The sequence below is a fragment of the Sminthopsis crassicaudata genome, chromosome 6 (genome assembly GCF_048593235.1).
Source record: "Sminthopsis crassicaudata isolate SCR6 chromosome 6, ASM4859323v1, whole genome shotgun sequence".
Lineage (NCBI taxonomy): Eukaryota > Metazoa > Chordata > Mammalia > Dasyuromorphia > Dasyuridae > Sminthopsis > Sminthopsis crassicaudata.
This window is the reverse complement of record NC_133622.1, coordinates 85,600,097-85,625,158: the sequence shown is the minus strand read 5'-3', so window position 1 is coordinate 85,625,158 and position 25,062 is coordinate 85,600,097. Positions and strand designations below refer to the sequence as shown.

The following is a 25,062-nucleotide window of genomic DNA, read 5'->3' as shown; positions in this document are numbered from 1 at the left end:
TGTCTAGGGGCTGAGAGGGATATTCAAGTATGGACAGCATATGTTGCAGCTAAGTAGAACAGGTGCAGATGACCCCCTAAGGGGATGTGAATAGATATAGATAAAAAGCACATTAAGACTGAAGTCTGAAGTGAATACATTTCCTGTATATCAAAGTCTTATTGATCCAGAACCAGCATTCTTTGCCATCTTTCCTTAATGATCATTGGGCTTGCTTTCTGGCACCACCCTTCCTGACATTGCTTATACTCTGGTTTATCTGGTTGGCTTCTCCTTATGAATGACTTGGTAGCTCAATTCCTGTGGGCTTTGGTACTTAACCACAAAGTAATGGACTCTGACAATTAAAGAGATCATAAGCAATTCAAGAGACTAGGAAATGTGGCACTTAAAAAGCTTCCCATGTGTATGTGCAAATATAAACAGTACTTCTATGCATCTAAATCATTTTATTTTTCCATATTCCAGCCATTTGGTGACAAATAAATTGACTTCAGTATAAAGCAACAACAACAATAAAGTTACCTGCAGAGCATTACACAGTACATTCACAACTCACTAAATTCTATGAGCTGGTTTATTGTCAATCAGTTCAATACTTGGTTTGAATCATAAATTAACACCAGCAGAGTATTCATAGTCAAAGCATTCTTTGTTGCAAACAACCTGTGAATTAAACAATCTGTTTCACGTGTGCCATTTGAAAACCAAAGCTCTTTTTCTCCTTATGAGGGAAATAATCAGTTTACCCTGGGAAATCATGGCATTGAGATGAAAATCGCTTCATAAGGCCTCTGAAGAGATGGCATGTCTTTGTAGAACAATAATTGTGTTTTTGACTACAGTCGTTACTAGAACATAATAGGAGAATTGTTCCTTTTCCATGGTTATGTTTTGGGTTGGTATTTTGGGGAGGGGTTTGCTAGTATAAAGAATTCTCTTTATTAAATATCTTTTTTTATTTATTTTGTTAAATACTTCCCAATTAAATGTGAAAACAATTCTTACTCTTCATTTTTAAAAATTCTGAATTCCAAATTCTCTTCACTCCCTTTCACCCCATCCCTTAAGAAGAATTAATAATGAAAAATAGATCCACCTTTTAGTAGATATATATTCTCTGGAAATATCTGCTTTCTTCAACTGAATGTACCTTTCTCCCCATTAGCACTTTTTTTTTTTTTTTTGGTTTAGACAATGTTGTTTGTCCATTTTTAAAAAATTATAGCTTTTTATTGATAGAAGATAGGCATGGGTAACTTGTGCAACATTGTCCCTTGCACTCAATTTTTCCCTTCCCTCCCTCCATCCGCTCCCCTAGATGGCAGGAGTCTCATACATATTAAACATTAAAATATATCTTAGATACAATATGTGTGTACAGATCCGTACAGTCCTCTTGTTGCACAAGAAAAATCGGATTCAGGAAGTAAAAATAACCTGGGAAGAAAAATAAAAATTCAAATAGTCCACATTCTTTTCCCAATGTTCCTTCTCCGGGTGTAGCTGATTCTGTCCATCATTGATCAATTGGACCTGAATTGGATCTTCTCTATGTTGAAGATATCCACTTCTATCAGAATACATCCTCATATAGTATTGTTATTGAAGTGTATAATGATCTCCTGGTTCTGCTTATTTCACTCAGGATCAGTTCATGCAAGTCTCTCCAAGTCTCTCTGTATTCTTCCTGTTACTAGCACTTTTTTTATATGCATATTTGTGGGAGAAGCAGGATAATGTAGAAGAATAGTGAATAAAGAACTGGGCTGAGGGTCAGAAGAAATGCTTGTAGATTGATTTCATGATGACTTTCAGACTTTGCCTTTTTCCTCCATACTTCCAGCCCCCTTCTTCCACTTGGGAATTCCTCCCAGAATCCCCATTCAGAGGAAAGGCCTTACCCATTAATGATGTTTCATGTGTTGTCTTTCCCTATCAGGAGGAAGCTCCCTTTTGCTTGTATGTGTATCCCCAGCATTTAGCATAATGCCTATTAAATGTTTATTGACTGACAAACTGGCTCAGTGTTTTAGGAAACGCTGAAGACCTTTAAGTTGAAGAACAATTGCAAAACTGCATAGATAGAACTTCTAAAAAAGTTCACCACACTAATGAATATAACAAGGGTGGGTCCCACACACATACACACACATGTTTAAAGGAACAAAGTCTTCACAGAACATCACAGTTGGGAGGGACTTCAGAGTCTGTCTAATCCAACACATCTGCCCTCTGTAATGTAGCCAGAAATTGTCAAATACAGGTCACTCTGCCTTTGCATAGAGAAGCCCATTTCTTGAGATTGTTCATTATAGAATAGCTGCAATTGTTATCAAGTTTCATTACTCTGTCTACCTTCTCTGAACCTTCCCCATCCTCCCCCCTCACCCCATGATCAACCTTGTTTATTTTATTAGATTTAGCTCTTCCCAAATTAGGTGCTCAGACCCTCACCTGCCTTTGACATTTTAACTCAAAGAACACTGAAGGATTATATTCTTAAAGACATTCCATGTTTCTTTTATGTTCCAATCTTTAAAAAATAATTATTGATATCTTTTATTTTCACATCACCTAAATTTCCTCTTGTATCTCTGCCTTCCCTCTCCCTGAGAGACATCTCATATAACAAAGCATATTTTTAAAAGAAAGACAAAAAAACCCTTCCTTGATCTAATTTTATTCACTTCAAGTATACATGTTAATAAGGATATTTTGAACAAAAATAGAAAAAGGGGGCACATTTAGCAGTTTCATGACTTTTAAATGAAAAGCTGATAGGGAAGCATATCTAATTTAGTAAACTATTTTGAGGTTGGAAAGCTGCTCTATGCTCTTACTGCAGGAAAACCACAATTCAGTGCCAAATGAGGGAAGGTAGAAAAACTCTGCAAGGTCATCATAAATAAATAACCCTTTTTAAGCTCTTCCTATCACCCTTGGACACACAGTGATAGTGCATCAGGCTTAGCCTCCCTAGAGATAGGAATGCCCGAGTGTATAGAACATGGAAGCCTGAACATCATGAGATGTTGACCCTAGTATTTTCTTCCCTTTTGAGTGAACTAGGGATCTGCAGCCAATATTATTCCTTTGGGATTTCTCATGCATAACAGGAGAGTAATCGTGTTGATAACCACCTGTGTTGGGAGATCTTATGATTCTAAATGAGACTCAAAAGTCTCAATTGCATTTGAAAGTCTGGGAGGCACATTATGAAAACATAAGAACTGGGAAAGGAGACAGAAGGAGAATACCCACATATAGCTAGATGGCTCAGTAGATAAAGAGTACCAGCTCTGGAACCAGGTAAACCTGAGTTTAAATTCGGACTTAGAAATTTAATATTTACTAGTTGTATGACCCTGAGCAAGTCACATAACCCCAATTGCCTCACAAAATAAAGGGTTAACTAATCAAGAAGCATTTTTTGGATACCTACCAGGTACCAGATTCTGGAGGTGCAAAAAAGTTTTTAAGGATCTTAAAATCTAACTTCAAGAATTTGTGATTTCAGCAGCAAGCAGAGAGCAGTCTATCCATTTATCAAGAGACTTGAAGAGTTTCTGTTTATGGAACTAAAAAATTTATTACCCTGCACAGACAAGCTGGTGACAATTCTTTCACTTAACTGGGCTTACCCTATCAAACAATAGATACATACTCCATCATTAGTCCTCTCCTCACAGCCTTTCTGAGACATCTTACAATGCCTAGATTTCTTAAAATTCAGCTCAAGAAGCAATGCTTACAATTTCCCCAGTTGCTAATATTTTCCCCCAGACATTTATACAACACATATGCATCATGTGCATGTGCACGCATGTGCCTCTGTTTGTGCGTGTGTGTGTAGGAAGTTATTTCCTGCATTTTATTTATATGAGTTTGTCTAAATGCTGCTGAAGAGGAAACTTGATTCCCTCTTGGAAGGAGCTAGAGAAGGGACCATAAGACTGGCCACTCTGCTCTCCTCAGAGAGGGAATACTAACTAGGATAATCTCTGTCCTGCACACATACACTTATCATGTGTCTAGGAGAAATAATTCTTTTCTTGGGATCAAGCCATTTTTCTGGTTATTAGCCCTTAAAGAGGAAAAGGTGTTCCAAATTTATTGAAAAGACTTGACTGCTTCCCATGATGCTGATTACACAGAAGATCATCACAAATAGTAAACAGCAAGTAAAGCCATTTTCCCCCTATATCAGAGATATTACATAGACTATACCAGACAATACAAAGAATGTTAAGTTTTCCTTTGGGAATGAAATGTTGAGAAAACTCAAGTGTGTGAGTCTAATCTCACTTAAAGAAAAATTTCCTGAAGTCTTTTGGAAGATAAATTCAAATTAGGAACATTTTGAAGCACCAGATTTCTCCTACATCTGGTGTATCAAAAGTCTTTTTTCTTATTGGATTTCCACCTAAAGAAGATCTGGAGTCAAGACAAGTTCCTTGTCTTGAAACAAGGAAGAAGAAATCCTCAACCAGTGAGGAAAGCCTTTTGCAAATTCTCCAGTCTTGAACTCAGAGTTTCACATGCATGTACACATTTCTATCATAGAATGTATTCTAATATGGAATAGAGTATTATAGAAGATTATAGAGTATTCTAATATAGAATGTAAGCTTGAGGACAAGTGCTGTTTCCTTGTTCGTCTGTGTATTATCTACAACATTTGGTTTTTGGTGAATGCATGATTTCATCCTTATAGAAATGCAGGGGATTCCCTCTACTAGTGCCAGTCAGCACCAGCTCTTCAGCTTATATCTCTAAGAGATACTTAGGGATCCTGAGAGTTAGTGACTTGCCCAATGTCACCCTCCTAATATGTACTGGATGCAAAACTTTGCATCCAGAGCTTCCTACCTCTGAGGCTAATTATTTATCACGCCACACTGCCTCTGGCTAGCATATGCTTAATATATCCTTGTTAGTTGTTTACTAGCACCCACCAGAGCTTATATACTTTGACTAGCCTTTGAAAACCTGGTGTCAACTGCACACCAAGATATGGTCTTGAGGACGACCTTTGGTGAAGTTTCACTTCACCATGTGGTGAAGTTGTCTGAAAAGCCAGGATTCTATTTTAAAACCAAAACCCAAAGTCCTATATCTTTAAAAATCAAGTGAAAGAACTTTATATGTCATCAGAGCTCTTATTTGAAGTTTAATTTGCTATCCATGGAATTTGTGTTTATAGATAAACTTTGTGTGGCCAGAAGTATGAAGAACTGTCTTTTATTTTTTTAACTATAGCTTTTTATTTTCAAAGTATATACATGGATAATTTTTGATATTCACCCCTACAAAACCCTCTGTTCTGATTTTTTCCCTCCTTTTCCTCTCCCTTCCCCAGTCAACATGTGATCCAGTATATGTCAAACATGTGCAATTCCTCTATACATATTTCTACAAATATCATGCTGCACAAGAAAAATCAGATCCAAAAGGAAAAAATGAGAAAGGAAACAAAATGCAAGCAAACAACAACAAAAAAGTGAAAATATTATGTTGTGGTCCACACTCAGTTCCCACAATCCTCTCTCTGGGTGTAGATGGCTTTTACACGACTATTGGAACTGGTGTGAATCAATTCATTGTTGACAAGAGCCACATCTATCAGAATTGATCATCATTTAATCTTGCTGTTTCCATATATAATGATCTCCAGATTTTGGTTATTTCACTTAGCATCAGTTCATCTAAGCCTCTCCATGTCTCCTTAAAGTCATCCTGCTGGATGTTTTTTACAGAACAATAATATTCATAACATTCATATACCACAATTTATTTAGCCATTCTCCAATTGATAGGCTTCCACTCAGTTCCCAGTTTCTTTCCACTACAAAGAGAACTACCACAAATATTATTGCACATGTGGGACCTTTTCCCTCCTTTATGATCTCTTTGTGATATAGACACAGTAGAGATGGATCAAAGGGTATGCACAGTTCGATAGCCCTTGGGGTATAGTTCCAAATTACTCTCCAGAATGGCTGGATAAAGACAATGAAGAGTTGTCTTTTAGTGATATATATATATATATATATATATATATATATATATATATATATATATATATATATATATATATATAAAATAAAATGTGTGTGTGTGTATGTATGTATGCATGTGTTCATACTTTTATAATAATAAAGTACTTTTTTGGTTCTGTAATCTTTTTACAGGCTTGTTTAAGCAAGGAGCGGCTCCATGGATCAAGGATAAGTGTTTCCTGTGGCCTGTCCTGGACAGCGTCCAGCCAAATAGGAGTTTCCATCAGCCAACCACCTCTCTGTGGCCTTACAGAGCAAAGAAAGAAAAATGAATCGACTGAAGAGCAGCGTGAGAGCGTGCCTCTTGCCTCCTGTGCCCTTCTTAATAAGCCTCTTAGCAACTCTTGCTGCAGCTAAGAATATAACTAACAGCACTTTAAACAGCACAGACATGGTTTTGGGATCCATGCCTGTCATTATTGCCCGAGTGGACCATGTGATCGTCAAGGAAGGGAAAAGTGCCTTGATCAACTGTAACATTCACGGCATCCCTGACCCTCATTTCAAGTGGTATAATTCCAATGGCCACTTACTGAAGGAAGAGGAAGACCAGGAGGGCACAGGAGGAGGTAAGACCAAATGTTATATTAAATTTCATGCATTCTAAATGAGGCCTTGGAAGCCAAAGCACTGCACAAAAGCTGTTTTTATACTGTCTTGTTTTATATTTTCTCATGAGTCAGAAAACACGTGGAAGAGGGAGAAACAGCACTGACCGTACACAGTTGGGAGGGGGCAGGGGCATGGGCACACTGTATGAAGGGGTGCGAGGTTCTAATCTCACTTTTGCCACTAACTGACCTCTGGTGACTTCTGGGGCCTCGGCTATTCCAGCTGCAAAATAAGGCAATTACATCAGATGATCCTCCCAAGGTTGCTCTCAGCTCCATAAAACTATGATTAGCCTGTGTTTGAAAGCAGCAATCAGTTCACCTTTTGTCTGTCATTTAAAATGACAACAGTGCAAATTACACACCGACTCCTACAAGGAAGCCCCCTTTCAGCCCAGTTTCCTGATCTGTGAAATAGCACTTACCACACAGGATCAAATGAGCACTCTGCAAACAGAAGAGCTCTGTGCCCCTCTTAAAGCACCATATGAATTTGAGCTGCTCACGTTATTATTCATCACAGCACATCCCCAGACGCTATCCATCGCTATCACGCAGGAGTCTTTCCACTCTTCGCTATCTGAGACTGACTTAAATTTCCAGATAGCTTCTTGTAGAGGGAAGGAAGATGCAACAGCCAGAAAGATAGCAGAGGAGAGAGCGTTTTTTAATGAGCTAGATTTATTTAGGGCATTTTGTGGCAATGCAAGTCCCTTAGCACACAGCTTGCTTCAAGAGTGTGACTAAGGCCCAAGGGAGAATTTAGCTCCTCCAGCTGGGTTCTTCTGCTTTTGTGTGGATAAATCTTGTTTAGGGCGTGAGAGCTAAGTAGCCAATAACAGAAGCTAGCATTTAAATAGCCTTTTAAGGTTTTGTGTCTGTTGCCTCAATTTATCCTTACAACCTGTGAGGTATTAAATCTCCCCATTTTACAGATGAGCAAACTGAGGCACAAAAATGATTTAAGTGTCCAAGGTCACATAGCTAGCAAATATTTGAGCTGAGATTTAAAATCAAATCTTTGTTACATCAGCTGTGCCACCAAGTCCTTGTATAGTACTAAATGGTAATATAGAAGCCCCCCCAAAAGTGGCTCATTTGCAAAAATGAAGAGACCTAGATCTTGGAGGGGAGGGGAATCCCATTCTCTCTTTTAATTCTCTATCATCTTCTATTATGCTATACATAATCTGTATATTTGTTGCATGTACACCCAGGGCCATCTCTAGTCACCTTAATCTATATCTTGCCACTGGACCCAGATGGCTCTGGAGGGGAAGGTAAGGCAGGTGAGCTTACATACCCCCTCCTTCACTTAAATCCAATTCACTTGCGTGTCATGGTATCATCTCCCTGATGTCATGGTCCTCTTCGAGAACAAAGGAGAATCAATAGTTTGTTGCATGTTGTCCACCCCCTAAGACTGTGAGCCCCTTCAGGACAACAACTGCCTTTTGCCTCTGTTTATTTCCAGTGTTTAGCACAGTGCCTGGCATGTAGTAGGCATTTAATAAATGGTTATTGTCTCATGTTTGACTGACTCACTAGAGCCACAGACCTCATAACTTGAAGGGATCTTAAGATCCCTAGTCCAACCCCTTTATTTTACAAATGAGTACATTATGTCCAGAGAAGTGAAGTAACCTCTCCAAGACTGCACAAGTCCATTGGTTAAGTGACAAAGGCAAGATTATTCCAGAGAGAGAGAGCTAATCTATTATATTGAGAAGGACACTGAACTACTAGACTGAAGACCTGGGGCTCCATCAATTATTAGCTGCCTGACCTGAGGCAAGCCTGTTAACTACTTTGAGTCCCAATTTCCTCATCTGTAAAATATGAATAATAACACTCACTATTATTAACTATCTATCTCTCACAAGGGTTCTGCAAGGGTCAAAGGAGTTGATTACACATGAAATAGCTTCCCAGAGCTATACGTTATTATTATATTGATCTCTACCTCTCTTGATTCAAGTGTTCTCCTTAGTATAGATGTAAAGGCAGGTAGAGAGTGAACTTTGCTCAAGTCTACCGATGACCAAGGCTCAGCTGTTCTCAGCCACTATAGCCACCATAGTGCATGGAGTGCTAGTCCTGGAGTCAGAAAGACCCCGTGTTCAAATTCAGCATCAGATTCCAGCTTATGAGCTGTGACCGATCAAGTCACTTCTAAACTTTGTTTGCCTCAATTTCCTCAACTGTCATCACATTATTAATAGCACCTGTTTTTCCAGTGTTATTAAGATGAAAATTTGTAAAGTACTTAGCACAGTGTCTGGCACATAACAGGTGCCAGTTATCATTATTATCATCAGCATCAAATTGCAAGGTGGATACAGATACCGACATGAACGTTGTAACATCTCTTTAATTCTATTTTTCTCTACTTTTGATAGATGACAGTTTTATCCTCACGCTGATAGAATAAGCGTTTTTGAAAATGAACAAAAAAAATTTCAATCAGTTAGCATTTATTTGGTACCTTTTGTGATCCAGTCAGACATTGTGCTAAGTATTGGGGATATAAAGAGACCACAAATCAGTCCCTGCTCTCGAGCAACTCATAGTCTAATGGGGGAGACATGTAAGCAACAGTGTTCAAATAAGTTCTGTACAGCAAATGGGGATCTGACTTTGGGCTGCTCCTTCCTATTTGTAAAATCTTGAGCTGCACAGTGGATGCCAGCTAGGGTTAAAGTAGAGGAATACTCGAGTTCAAATCTGGCCTCAGATACTTACTAGCTGTGGGAGCCTGACAAGTCATTTAACCTTGCTTGCCTTGGTTTCCTTATCTGTGAAATGAACTGTGGAAGAAAATGTCAAATGACTGCAGTATTTTTGCCAAGAAAACTCTAACTGAAATTACAAAGAGTCAGACATGATTGAAAAATGACTGAATCACAGCAATAGTCATCATGTATAAAATAAGATTTTTGGACCAGTTTGCTTCCTGTTCCCTTGCATAATGAATGCTTTTTCATTTTGTTGGGTTTTTAAATTTTTCTAGAGTGAATTTAATGATGCTGAAGGGACATTCAGATTTGTAGGATATATAGAGTTGTTTAACCCAATAGTTGATCATTTTTCTGTCTCCTCTCTTGTAAATACTGCTTTATACATCTAATAAACTTCTCTTCGCTCCTATCTACAACCAGCTTTGGAAGCTAATTTGGAGGGCAGCTTCATATGGTGGAAAGATTGCTGGCTTTAGAATGACAAGGTCCTGGTTTCAAATCCTAACTATCATTTATTCCCTGTGAGTCTCTTGATCTTCAGTTCCTCACCTGCTAAATGAAGGCAGGAAGTAGACAACCACTAAGATCCCCTCTAGATATAAATCCATGATGTTTTAATTTTATGAGTAGGACTCCTGAGTTCTGGGTTTCTATCAGGATTCTAAATGGTTGAAGTTTCCAAAGTATGACTGATAGATAATCGAACCATTATTTTAGTACGTGTGCAAGAAATACACAGGACCTGGAATAAGGAAACCCAGATTTGAAATAACTTCTCTGATCCTCAATTTCCTCCTATATTCAATGTAGAAATATTATACTCGGGTTACCTACCAGGGTTGTTGTGCAAAAGTACTCTGTTGTAAGATTTCAGATGTCTATACCAATGTCCTTAAACTTTTTAAATAGGGGCCAGTTCACTGTCCCTCAGACTATGGGAGGGCCGGACTATAGTAAAAACAAAAACTCATGCTCTGTCTCTGCCCCTCAGCCCATTCGCCATAACCCGGCCTTGGCAGGCCGCATCTGGCCCGCGGGCTGTAGTTTGAGAACCCCTGGTCTATACGGAATAGCAAGAGTTCTTATAAATTACATTACTCCAGTTGAACTGACCAAAGTTGGCAGCTTTGGATTTAGTATGAAATTCGTACTTCCTTTTGTTAAAATATTACTCCTGGACTCCCTCTCTCTAGGTGCTCTCCACCTACATAGAATTATCTCCCAGGAGAACGTAAGGACCTTAAAGACAGTTACTATCTCACTTTGATAATATATGTCCCCTAGAACCTAGCTTCATGGCAACCAGATGGCACTGGGTAAAGCCCTAGACTTGAAGTCAGGAACACCTGAGTTCAAATTTGGCCTCACATATTTACTGTGGTAACCCTGGCAAGTCACTTTGCCTTAATTACTTCATTTGTAAAATGAGAAAAAATATGGCAAACCGCTTCAGTATCATTGCCAAGAAAACTCCAAATGGGATCACAAACACGACTGAAAAATGGCTGAACCACATCAACATTCCAGTAGATACTTAATAATGCTTTTTAAAATTAATTCTCTACTTAGATTTTACCCTAAGTGTGATCATGCCCTGTACTAACATAGATTGTAACACTTATAAAGTTTAGTAAAAAGTCTTTTCTATGACCAAAAAATCTATCCAGCCAACCTAGCTATGAATGTATCTCTCAATTAGATTGCTCCATCCTCTGTGGGCAGAGACACGGGCCCACTAGCAGTCTTTCCAGCTCAGTAGAACCTTTCCAGAGCTCATGCTTGTCTGGTCTCACCTTCCTTGGAGGGTGAGGTATCAGAGGTCTTGAATGACAACTACAAGCAGAAGTCTGTACTGGGGCTTTGTGCTTGGCTCCTGCTGCACTTTTGGGTGGTATTCTTCTTGCACTGACCTCCACCTCTCAATCCTGGAACCTCTTAAATCTTCAAAGTTAGAACAATTGATCATTAAGACCCTTACCTGGTATCTCAGGTCAGTGTTATATCTGGAAAGGTCGACATCATCCCCTTCATTTTACAGAAAAAGAGGCTCAGGGATACCAAGTCAGTCAGTAATAGAGACAGTGTTCTTAAAGAAGCTTTACCAACTCCAATAAATTCATCCCCTTTCCTAACCTTCATAGTCCCAGCAGGAAGTGACATCACACATGCCTAGTTACCATAGTGACTGGGAACTCTTCCCACACACATTCAGCCTCACACACACTCCGGCCCTGGTTCTTCTCCAAGTCTACTTCAGGCCGGGTCACTGCTGGGGCTACTGCCCTCATTGAGACAAGGAGAATAGGATTCGGGCCTGGATTCACCGCCCACATGGATACTACAGCCAAGGTTATCCCTGGGCATTGGGAAGTGTGGGAACTATGGGGTCCAAAACCTCTCCAGGGAAGGAAGGATGTTATCAGTCACCAGAGCTTTTCTCAGACTAATGAGCCTACCATAAAATTATGAATTTGCCCCACATTACTTTGCTCTTTCATTTCATTTATTTGTAATCAAGGTAAAGAGCAAGGAGACCTAGAGTAGAAAGACCACCTTAGTTGGACTACTCTGTGCAGTAAAGACAAGCCCTCCAAAAACCTCCCTGCTCTATAATTCCGTGACCCAATGAATGGGAAGAACACTAGGGTCAAAGTTTTCTAAGAGGAATGCATTTTTGTAGCAATGATATTTGGCTTCATTTTTTATTAGTAACCTCCCCCTGACTGGTCTTAATGTGTAAAACAATCAAGTAGTTAATCAATATTGGTCTTGTTTCAGGGTTTACAAGCTATTGGCCTGTTCAAGAGTGTAATCAATCTCCAATTTGCTTATCACAACAAAGATGGTATTAAGTTCCTCATAAGTAAAAATTAAAAAGATTAGATTAAGTGACCTCTCCGAAACAAGCCCCTTCAGTTCTAAATGTCCTGTCTAAGGTATGACCTTGCACCTGATGTCCTAGTTAGCCATTATAATTGCATGTGATTATGTAAATAGTATGAAATAATATGAAAAGATAAAATATATATACACATGTGTGTATGTGTATATATATAAATAGATATGCATATTCAGAGAAACATACAAATAGATATTTTCTAGGGCCAGTATAAAAGGTAGTATGTATATATGTATATAGATATATGTGTATGTATAAAATTATACATATACATATGTAGGCATAGATATACATATATATATGCTTATGTGTATTATAGATATTTTCCAAAGTCAGTATAAAAGGTTGTAAATGTGTGTATATATGTGTGTACATGTATGTTTATATGCGTATCTATATATACACATACATGTGCCTAAGTAACATGCATATGTACATGTTAGTCCCTTCCTCCCCCAGGAAAAAATAAAAAGTGCTGAGTGAATATATATATCTTTATAAAGAATATTGTTACTGTACATAGAAATTCAACTAAATTTGGGAGCAAGCCATGAAGTTATCATTTCTTTGAACAAAAGATAAAAGGAAGGACAGAGTAGAGAAATCAGACTGGAATCACAAACCATAGCATCTCTTTCACAGTGTCGCTGTAAGGCTCAAAAAAGAACATGTGTAAAAAATACTTTGTTATCATAAAGTGGTTATTTTGGCTATGTTGTTACAATCTTCTCATTTTCTAAGTGAGCAAACTGAGGTCTCCAGGTGTTAAATGATGAATGAATGGATGCAGGTTTCAATTTTAAGGCAAATGCAGACAGAAATTTTATATTTAATAATAAATAATAAACATTTGATAAGCAGTGTGGGAAGTGAGGGATCCTGGATACCATCATCTGGGAGAGGCATCTTTATCTGATTTAGTCTAGAAGCTACTATTCCTCTGTCTTTTACCTTCCAAGTCTTTTTTTTTTTTGACCCACACTTAAATCACTGGAATCACTTGAAAATGATAATAAATTATTGACATCATAATATTGATCTAAAGTTGTTGATATAGTTTAAGTATTTAGCTGATATTGGGATTTTAGTTGGGACATACATATGACAGAGACACAGACTAAAAGCCTCCTGATACCTTCTGGTGGTAAGGGAGTGTCCCCTGGGTTCACAAAGGCTGTGTCAGCGGAGGCTGGCATATTGGAACAAGCTGGAAAAGCCTTCAGATATGGCCTCAGTGAAAGACTGTCTGTCACCTGAGAACCAGGCTAGCCAAGCTCAGAGAGGGCTTTTTACCCTGTTCACTGAGTGAGCAATGTTTTGGGCCTCATCAAATCATGAAACCCATCTATGAAGTCATGAAAAGGTTTATATTCTTCCTGAGTGGAAATAGCCCAGCCCCCATGCTGATGAAATCCTGGGTCTTTGGAGAATATTATTGCTGAGCTATGATACAGAATAGGAAGAGACCTAACTCGGCTGTTTTCAGTTCATCTCTTTAATAAATAAAATATAAGCGCCTTGAGAGCAGTCAGAATTTCACTCATGTCTTTGATATCTTCCCAGTGTCTAGCCAGCATCTTGCACATGGGAACCGGTGCTTTGTAAATGGTTGTTTCATTGATTGGTTAATCTGATAAAGCCCCTCTGTGAGTGATTGACAGCACTGAGAGAGGAGGGTGCTGATACAGAAATAGAGAAATGGTTGCAAAGTTCTGGCCACACTTCCCATTCTGAGATAGGTTCTGTGATCCACCATCATTAGTTTGGGTTGGAAGTGAGAAAGGTTGACTCGCTTAACTGAAGCAGCAAGGTTGCTGTGTCAGATCACCATCACTCCTTTCTTTCACACTCCGATGGAGATAGCCCAGGACTCTGAACGCTCTTTTGATTCAGGCATAATTTCACTAATCTTCCTGTTGCTCTCATTGGTTTTTCTTTATTTTTTTCTTTCTATAAGTTCTCTCAAAGGATGTGCCCATAGTTAACTGTAAAATATATTGCCAAAAGGATCCAGCATTGAGGTGGTGCTGGAATATCCCCAATCTTAATTATATTTTTCAATGCTCTTTTTGACAAAGGGTGAAATAAAAGAACAGCATCAGGGTCTTAGGATGGTTAATGGAACCTAATACAGAGTAGTCACGGAATACTTATTATATCATAAGAACTACTCCCAGCTATTTCAAGGACTGTTTATCCATTATATTCCTGTTTCCCCACCTCCATGCTCTTGCCTGACTCTTTTTTATTTAATTAATTTATGAAATAAAAACATAACAATAGTAGAAGAAAAAAAAAGATAGCTTGCCTTACTTTCACACACTTAGCTTAAGATGATAAGCAAAGGAATAAATCAAGGAGATAGAATTAAAGAACCAGGATAGAAAGGAAAGAATATTTGTTTTGGAGCAGAGACATAGCTTGTGACTCTAGTGCCTGAGACAAACAGCAAAATAAAGTATGCAGGACTGGCAACATGAACAATGATCCTTCAGACCAACTTTGTAATTCATAATATGAAAGCAATAATAGGTGTAATTAAAGACATTGAGTGGGTTAGGAGATTTATTTTCATTTTTTTCTGCATTGACAAATAAAAGAAGGAAGGAGGACAGGAAAAAAGAAACAAAGAAATAAAAAAAAATGAAAGAAAAGGAGGGAAGGAAGGATATATTAGGTGCTTTCTGTATAAGAAGAAAGAAAAAGGAAGGAAAAATGGGAGAGAGGAAGGAAGACAGACTATATATTAGTTGCTTATTATATATTAGGTGCTTACTATGTAGATAATACTGTTCTCTGTGTTAGAAGTACAAACAGAATAGTCCCAGCTCTTCAAGAGCTCATATTTTATTGGGGAAAGATAAAGTGAAAATAAACAAGAAAAAAATTTTCAAGTGCCCAGCAGAACTTTAGGGTGGATTCAAAAAATGTGACAATAAATTTCCATTTCAAGAAAATATATACAATAATAGAAAAGATTGTGTTCATGACTATCCTTTGCTTCCTTGTAAATTATTCTTTTGTTGTCTGCCGTATATTTTTACTCTAAAGTAAAAAATCACCTTCCAAAATAAGCTATAGTTAAATAAGCTATAGTTAAGCAGGGATTATATAGATAGTGTGTGTGTGTGTGTGTGCGCGCGCATGCATGTTGATTGGTTGTTCTCTGTTTTTAAAAAGAACCAAAATGACATTAGGTTAAAGCTGAATTACAATGTGTCCAACTACGTAGACTGAGTAGACCACTTTGTCACAGGTTGGACACAAATAGCCTCTGCAGAAGAATCATTATATACATATAAAAGTGTGTGTGTGTATACATGCATAAACAGACATATATAATATTATATATATATATATGTGTGTGTGTGTGTATACTTTTACACATGTAAACATTCATCTAAAGCACTATTAATATATTTGGCATATAATATAGATTGAATGTGAGTTGTTAAAGGGCATTGGCACTTGGTAGGGAAAAGGGAAAGGAATAAGTTTTGCTATAATATGCCCAGTATGTGCCAGGCACTGTGCTAAGCTCTTTATAAATACTATCTTATTTTATCTCATTAGCTCTTCTGATTAAAACAGGGGTTCTGAACCTTTTTGTGTGTCACCTCTCAATGTTTTTAAATGCATGAAATAAAACAACTAGGTTTACAAAAAGAAATCCATAACATTTAAATATAGTTATCGATACCAAAATATTTTTCAAAATAAGAATCCCTAGATTAAAGACTTGCTGAGAAAAAATGATGAAAAGGACTATTTTAAAGGGTAGTCTCAGAATTACTTATGCATTTCCATTATTCAGACATAGACCTCACTACCTTCATTGATTATGAATAATTAAAAATTGGCTTTCATAGTGAACATGCTAATGGACAAAAAAAAAATGCAGTTACTTAAAGAGAATAAAATAACTGCTACATGTGCTATTTTGATGAGTCTGATTTCAGTGAAATGAGTATTCCCTTCTCTGATGTAGTTGCAACATATCTGGGCAACTCCCTAAATTCTCTGTAAGAAATTATAGTAATGTTAGAGTAGTATTTCTTTGATTTCATTAGCATAGCTCTTCTTTCTCTTCCTCTTACTGATCCATCCCTTCCATGTTTGAGTTTGATGGTTCTCTTAAAAGCTGAGCTTTTGTTTTTGTATGTTATATCTGTTGATACTTACTGTATTAAAAATTAAAATGTTTTGGTTTTATTATGAAAATAGTTTTGATCTCATAAACCCTAAAATCTTGGGGTAAGGCCCTCATGGATCCCTAAACCACATTTTGAGAACCATTGCCTTAAGTGAATTGTTGAGGCATTTCAATCATGTGTCTCTTCATTATCCTATTTGAGATTTTCTTGGCAAAAACATTAGAATGGTTTGACATTTCCTTCTTTATCTTCTCTTAAAGATAAGGAAGCTGAGGCAAATAGGATTAAATGACTTGCCTGGAGTTCACATAGTAAGGTCCTCTTGACTCAAAAGCTGGCTCTCTATCCACTGGCCCAACCTAGCTGCCTTGCCTTAGTGAATGGTCTTTGCTAGCTGCTATTATAAAAAAATCCATTACCCTGTAGTAGACACAAATGTCCCATTAGAAGATGTAACTGTCTTGGTTAGAATTCCATGAGCTTGCATTCAAGCCTGGCATCATATCCATACTATAATTAAACATCAGATTTGGTAACTCTTTATAGTAAATAATTATTTTTCACATTTCTATTTCTGCATTTATTTGGATCTGAAAAATTATATCTTTGTAACTATTAAATTAATTATCTAAGGAAAATTATACTTTATGCCAGCGAAGCATTCAGATTACTTCTCTCTGAACCAGTTATCTTTTAAGGAGATTAGTCAGAGGCCAGGGGAAAGGTCTCTCTTTACTGATAAGACTAATATCCTATTCACAAAGTTAGTTGTTTTTGGAAGGATGTGTTGTATCAGACAAAGCTAGATGCAAAAACAATCTATGTATGCATGTTAGCATTAAAAATTGGTTGTCCTTTACTTGTAATCATCAGCATGAAACCAGACAGACCAAACTCAGGAAAAGTATCATACAGATTTTCTTTTCTAAAATATTAATTCTTAAAATGATTCATATGGAAAGAGACACTGAACAAATTTCGTGGAATTATTAATGCATCATGGAGAATTCAAAACATTCTCACCATATAAAAGACACAATATTTTGGATAATTCTGTAACCCCAAATGGGGCAGCTGGATGGCACAGTGGATAAAACAGTGCTGGGCCTGGAGTCACCTCACACACTTATAAAGCATTTAACCCTGTTTGCCTCAGTTCCTCATCTGTAAAATGATCTGGAGAAAGACATAGCCAACCACTCCAGTATTTTTTGCTAAGAAAACCCAAGATGGGGTCAGGACTAGTCATACCCAACTGAAACAGCTGAAACCACAATGACAATCTAAAAATATTTTAAGAAAAAAAGCTTCTTTCTTAAAAGCTCTTCAGATGGTATATCGCTTTCACTCAATTCTTTAAATTTTTATTAAGCATCTATCTTGCAAGGCCTTGAGGATATAACTTAATGAAAAACAATTCTCACCCTCTTGGAGCTTATATTCTTCTGGGGATGGAGAAGACACAATGCTGTAATAGAAGTACACCTTTTTATGACATTGGAAAGTCCTAGAGGTTTAATTGCTTTAATGGGGAGATTGGTATTTGGTATTTATTATATTTGGCTTAAAAGTATAGTTTTTTTCAACTTGCAATCTTCTGACACTGGTATTTACATACTATTGCTTTTAACTTTAATATGCACATCCACAATTTAGTTCTGGGGGAAAAACACTCCCCTTAGTCTTTCTTTTAAAAATAGAGTAAATTAAACACTCCATTTACTCTCTTTATCTCAGAGACTCTGCCTCTGTGTGTATATCTGTGTGTGTGTGTGTGTGTGTGTGTGTGTGCTGTGTGTGTGTGTCCCCATTTTAAGAACAAAACACATTGGGGTATCTTATTTGCATCACACTGGGATAGCTTCACTCCCCCCAAAAAGGTAATAAGCCTCCTTTGAATATTTAAAGTGTAATTTAATTTACCCAAATTTGTTATACTTGACTTCTCTGGAATAAATCTGTTAGGTAAATGAAGAATAGTCAGCCCACACATTCCTTTGTTGCAAGACAATAAGCCTTGAACCTATGGAATACAGATGTGGTTTCCTGCCCACCAGAGAGATTTTTCCGTTTCAGTGGGATGGAGAGCCATAAGCGCATGAAAAGTTAGATAATAATTTGAAGCAGCAATAATAAGACAATACAATGAATTACCATAGACAATGAGTGTTTTGAGTTCTCAGGAACAGACATAGAGGCCACATTTCAAATGGGGAAAGGGAAAAGAAAATATCTGAATGGTAAATGAACTTGGGAACAATTGTGTCCTGTGAGGAAAACTACCCAGTCTTTAAAGTGAGTGCTATTATGTATGCTAAGTAGCTTGCTTGGATTCAGAGTCAGAGGACCTGTTTGTGAAACCCTGTTCCACAGAACTGTGTAATCTTGGGCCTGTCACTTAAAACCCCCCTGTGCCTCAGTTACCTCATCTGGAAATGGGGAGAATTAGACTAAATGAAGTAAATCTCTCATAATTCTAAATTTATCATCTCTTGCTTTTTTTTAGATAAGTATAATACTATTGGCAAAGGGAGTGAACATTAAGAACTAAGGGAAATCAAGGAAGACTTCCTATAGGAAGTGGCAGTTTTTGAAGAAAGCCAAGGAATCTTTTCTTGAGGGAAGAACCTACTGACTTCCAATGAAATGTGCAAGGTCATAGAGTGAATTGAGATTGTCATATTCACAAGGTGAAGCCCACCTCCCACACAGTCTTTCTATGTGAGTGAAGACTCTAGGAGGGGAGATTTGTGTAGTAGTATTAGTAGTATTGTAGTATTTTTTGTAGTATTGGAATATAATATGCTTGCCCTTAAGTATGGGGTTAAGTTCTCAGATAATTAATACAAGTTTGTTCTACTTAATTTTTTTTCAGTTATATTATGGGAGGCCCCATGGTAAAATATAAATAATGCTGCATTTGAGGTCAGAGAACATGGGTTCAAATCCTGACTGTGTTGTTTATGTACTAAGTATAACATTGGGCAAATCACTGACCATGTTTGTTCAACTGAAAAATAAGCCTCGGACTAAATGACCTCAAAAGACCCTTTCATCATTAAATCTCCTCTGTGGGGTAGTAGGCCTTGGTGAGCTATTCTAGGAAACTCACCATAACTTATGATTCATCACTCATTTGGCAGGAATTAGCAACTGGGAAAGCTATTGGATGGGAATTATGAAAAGAAAATGGCTCCAAAGTCGTCTTGTCTTTTAACTTGAGTTGCCAACAAATGCTCTGGTCGATAGCTCCTGATTGCCTCCTTGCTTGTCAATAGCTTAAATGTGTTCCCAGTTCCAACTTAATATTTGACCTCTAGCAGAAATGTTTCTCTTCTCCCCATTCCATAGTGCTGCTACAGAGATGCAAAAGGGAATTCTTCTATCTTCTTCCTAATGACGGGACCAGAGAATCCCCATTCATTGTTTGCAAGAGGGTTGTTTGTATATCAGGAATGATTTTGGACCCACATGCCAAAAGGACCAAGACAATACAAATATTATTTAACTAGCCTATGGGGTATTTCATACAAATCTAGCCCTTTGCAAGATAGTTTTCCACCAAGTTGAAATGAATATTAGGTGAGGTGATTTTTGTAAGGGGACATGTCAGGAAATAGAATATTGTGTGGACGCCTTCCTCACATTTCCATTGCAGCCTTGAACTGGGATCTGAGGAAACCCAAACTTGTAAGAGACCATCAATATTTATTTCTATGTGTTTCTATTTCTAGTCTCCAGAATGTAAGCTTACAGAGATCAGGGACTCTTCATTTTAGTCTTTGCATCCCCAGTGCCTTGCCCAAGCATGTTCATATAATAAAAATTTGTAGAACTGAATGAATGAGTGAATCGAATTAAATTGCCCAAGAATCCTTCTATGACATCTTCAGCCAGAGCCCTGACTTGAAGACCTATGGTGATGAAGAACTTATTGCCTTTGTTCACACAGGCAATATTGTTCACAATAGCACAGCAGATAGAGTTTAGAAGGCTACACAAGCTTCCTTCCAGGAAGGAAGACTTGAGTTTGAATATTATCTCAGATCCTTAGTAGCCATGTAACTTCAGGCAAGTCACTTAAATGTTCATTGATCAACTGACTGGCATGTGTTAAATAGATTCATCTATTAAATAAAATAAAAGCTCTTATCTTACAGGGTTATCATAAAGATCAAGTGCTTTTTGCTTCATTAAAAACTCCCTAAAATGGCATTTAAACTATACATAAAATTTTAGCCATTCATTCTTGAGTAGCTCCACTTACTAGAAACTTATTAGGAAGTTTTTCTTTATGTAAAGTCCAAGTTTGTCTCTTTGTGTCTCCTCACTATAACCTGTATTTCTGTCCTCTAGAATAAAACCTAATGAAAACAATTCCTCTTCTCTGCCACCCTTCAATCCTTAAAGATGGCTACCTTGTCACCCTGTCTTCTCCAGGATAAACAATTCTCAGCCCTTTCAGGAGATCCCTTTATAGCATGATCTGGAGACTTTCCACTACCCTTTGAAATTTAGCTTTTAGAAAAGACCACCATCCTCCATATGCAGTCTCATTCTGGACACTTTCCTTTCTTAGTGCAGCCTCAGATCACATCAGCTTTCTTTTTTTCATTTTTGACAGGTACAGTGGGATGAGAACAGGTTTTAGACTCAGAGGACTTGGTTTCAAATTCTGTCTCTGGCATTAGTCTCTCTGGGTCTCATTTTTCTTAACTGTAAAAGGAGGCAATTAGATTAAGTTACCTCAGATGTTACCCCCAGCTTCAAATCTGTGATCTCATGAACTCATGCTATTGGTTTACATTTAACTTGCAGGTCATTAAAGTCCCTAGATCTCTCTGAGATGAGTTGCACATTACCCAGTGGGACCATCCCCATCTTGTACTTGTGGAAATTTTAAACTTCTTAAATTGAACCCTCACATATGGGACATTTATTTCCATCAAACTCCATCTTCTCTGACTCATAGGGTTAGAGATTTAAAGCTGGATGGGACGAAGACATTCCGCCCAGTGTTCTGGCCTGCCAAGATCATAGTTCTATCATCCAGATATTATCAGTTTTGTTTTGTACCATCTGGAAATTTGATAAGCATGTAAACTATACTTTTATCCAAATCATTTGTAAAAATGTTAAACAGCTCCATAGAGTACATTACTATCTGACCACACTTTGGGTATAGTCATCAAATCAATCTTGAACCTTCCATCTTTTAATCTACCTCTGTGTTAGCCACAATAACAGTACTGAGAGAAATATGTTAACTCTTTTGTTAAAAATCTATATAAATGTTACTGGCATTCCTCTAATCTATCAGTCCATTAATGTTTCCAAAAGGGGAAAATTAGGTTATTCTGGCATTACTAGACTACCTTAAATTTCTTGATGCACTTAAAATTTGGCCTGGCACATTTTTGTTGTTTAGCTATTTTCAGTTGTGTCTAATTCTTCATGACCCCATTTGGGGTTTTCTTGGCAGAGATTCTTGGAGTAGTTTGCCATTTTCTTTTCTAGCCCATTTTACAGATGAGGAAACTGAGACAAACAGGATTAAGTAATTTGCCCAGTATCATCCAGCTTATAAGTTTCCAAGTCCAGATTTGAACTCAGGTCCTAGAGTTAGTAACTCCAAGACTGGCACTGTATCCTGCCTGGTACATAATATGTGTTTTGCTTAGTAAAGACTTTGGACTGTTATTTCTTTGTGATCATTACTTCCTTTTGTAGATGTTCACAAACCATTTTTAAAAGTCCTAGCATTTTTCCCAGAATCAAAGACAACCCTACTGTGCTATAGTTTGAGGACTCCACTCAAAAACTACTTCCCTTTAAAAGAAAAAAATCAGAACATCATCCTTTATTTTACAATATGTCTCCTTCCTTATTTTCGGTTTCAAAATCTTTTAAAGTTCTTCAAAGTCTTTCAAAGATGACTGTGACCAGGTTTAGCTGCTTGTGACCAGGTTTAGCAGTCATGCATTTTCCAATTGTTAGATTTTAGGACTAGAAGGGAGTTTAGAGGTCACCAAGTGCAACATCTTCATTTTACAGATGAGGAAACTAAGTCCAATAGAAGGTCACACAGGTTGGCAACTATGGGATTAAAATACAGATCCAAAAGAACAATTCCTTTTGTCTTTCTATCTTGAAGTGAAATCATTCAATTATTAAAATAAAAATATCTCTTTGAAAGGAAAAAAATTATAGAAAAACCCTGAAAATGACACTAAAATATTGTATTAAAATTATCTATTTAATATGAATGATTTTTATATTTGAATTAAAGGTGTTTTATTCATTTATCTTGTCAATGTTTTCATTGTTTTTATCACTTTTCCTCTTTGCTCTCTTACTAAGAGTATAATTATAGGCTGCACTTAGGTTTTGAACAAGCTAGATTTGAAGAATAACTGCAACCTATATTTTTGCCAATGTTATATTATCTTAAAAGAACCCACCTTCTGCCACCCACTCCTCTTTTTTGGGAAACTTTAAGGGAATGCAGAATAACTATGGATCATACCCAGAAAATTCCATTGACCCCTTTCCCTACACACATACACACACACACACACACACACACACACACACACACACACACACACACACACCCCTTTCTGTGTTATAGTCTGAATATTATATTAAATTATTTTTGCTACTTCTGATAAAGGAAATAGCTATCCTGATATTCTCAGGAAGCTTCCCAGGAGTCTTAGGGGGAGGGCCTAGAAGAGCATGTGCAACCAGTCACACAGCAGGTGCATTTTTATGCATAGATTCCTGTAGAACCTGTTATCAACCATGAAGGCTCCATAACAGGTGCAGTCATGCAATTATAGATTTGTTTTTAATTCTTTTTTTCCCCAAGAATTGCATGCTTTGTTCAGTACCAACAAGAAAATTAAATATGTTATGTGCAAATACCATTAGGATATGCCATTTCCTCAGAGTAGGAGACTTCCAGCAAGTAAACTCTCTCCACTCACAGATTTCAACTAGTTTGAAGTTTAGATAAGTTCTAGGGATTTCAATAAAGTTCTAGTGCTATCTAGAACTTTAGATTAATTCTTTCTGAAATTTAGATTATTTTAGTTACTCAAAATGCATAAAGTTTAAATAACTTCCTCATAGCCACAGAGCAAGTATGAAAAGCAAAATTTGAACCTGGATCTCCTTGACTTTAAGCCTAGCACCCTATTATCATTCTTCTCTGCCTCTGTATATTTTTGTGTGTACAAATAAGAAGTATCCCAGGGAAAAATATGTCTGTCTGTCAGTAGTTCAGCATATTATGTAGTGAGAATCACTACATATATGTGTACATGTGCACCTATGTATTCTGAAAGCATTCAGTACTAATCAAATAGGATTTACTAAGCTCTTACTATGTGTCAGGCAATGTGCTAAATACTCAGGATACAAAGAAAGGTAAAGGATTATCCCTGCCTTCAAGAAATTCATAATCCAATAGGAAAAACATATAAACAATGCATATACAAGATGTGTGTGTGTATGATAAACTGGAACCAATTCTAAGATCACATGCATGTGTAGTATGTACATATATGTATATATGCACAAAATACATGTATTTTAAAGCAGGAATATATTATATAGATTAGACTTATTATACATGCTTATAGAAGGCTTATGGAATTCAAATTCTGAAGAATCATTGCAATATCATTTCAGTAAAACCATTAATTATTTGAGTACACCAAGCTCTCTTCTTGGAAGAATGTATCTAGATGGCTCAGAAACCTAAATCTAGACTTAGAAATCATGAATCGAAGTGTGAACTTCATTCTGTGCCATCATGATGTGGATTTAGAATTTCCCAGTTTCATCTTGTTTGAGAGGTTGAAGGAAGCACCAAGAAAGGGCTGCCTCTGGAGGAAATTCTTCCTTGATTCTTCAGTAACTTGAGAGGCATTCTTTAGAATTCAATAATGTTTCGGTCCTTACACATAGGTCCTTAAATAGGTCCTAACACCTAATAAACCTTCCAGTACTGCAGATTATGTTTGGCTTTACCCCCATGTTTCTTTTTCATGGTCCATTATCAAGGGGAAAAAAAAAACAAACCACTTCAGCCCCTAATGACAAGCCCTCTGGGATCTCTAATACTTTGGCTTGGTTTTTGGCCAGCATGCAAGGGTGGGATAGAAAGAAGATGGGACTTTGTAGAATTGAAGAACTTCAGAATTGTAATGATCCTCAACCATCATCTTGGTCTACCCATGCCTGAAAAAAGTATACACACATCTCACCCAATAAATTGTGTTTAGCATTTGCTTAAAGACTTCTGGGGAGGGGACAGGGACAGGAACGACCACTTACAGAAGAACCAGGAGGAAAGAATTTGGAATCAATGATTTGGGATCATTTGTACTGTTTTTATGACAACAAAACTTCTTGAGACACAAGTTTTCCCCTCTATAAAATGGCAGAGTTGATTATATGATCTCTCTGTTCTTTGCTGAATCCTTATGATAGAAGACACAATCTCTCCCCATGCTTATTCGATTCCTTTCCTGTCTGACAGAACCTGCCAAGTTCTGTATCTCACTGAGATAGCCCTTGGGAACACAGAAT

The 25,062-nt window shown here is 37.2% G+C and overlaps 1 protein-coding gene across 3 annotated transcripts in view; it reads left to right on the top strand.

Moving 5' to 3' along the window:
• MFAP3L (microfibril associated protein 3 like) overlaps positions 1-25,062 on the top strand; it is a 60,712-nt gene that overhangs the window by 24,591 nt on the left and 11,059 nt on the right. For all 3 annotated transcript variants that reach the window (XM_074274003.1, XM_074274002.1, XM_074274004.1), the window contains exon 2: positions 6,195-6,631. In XM_074274003.1, the coding sequence (XP_074130104.1) occupies positions 6,331-6,631 (301 nt within the window). In that variant the 5' untranslated portion in view covers positions 6,195-6,330. The remainder of the gene's footprint in view (positions 1-6,194; positions 6,632-25,062) is intronic.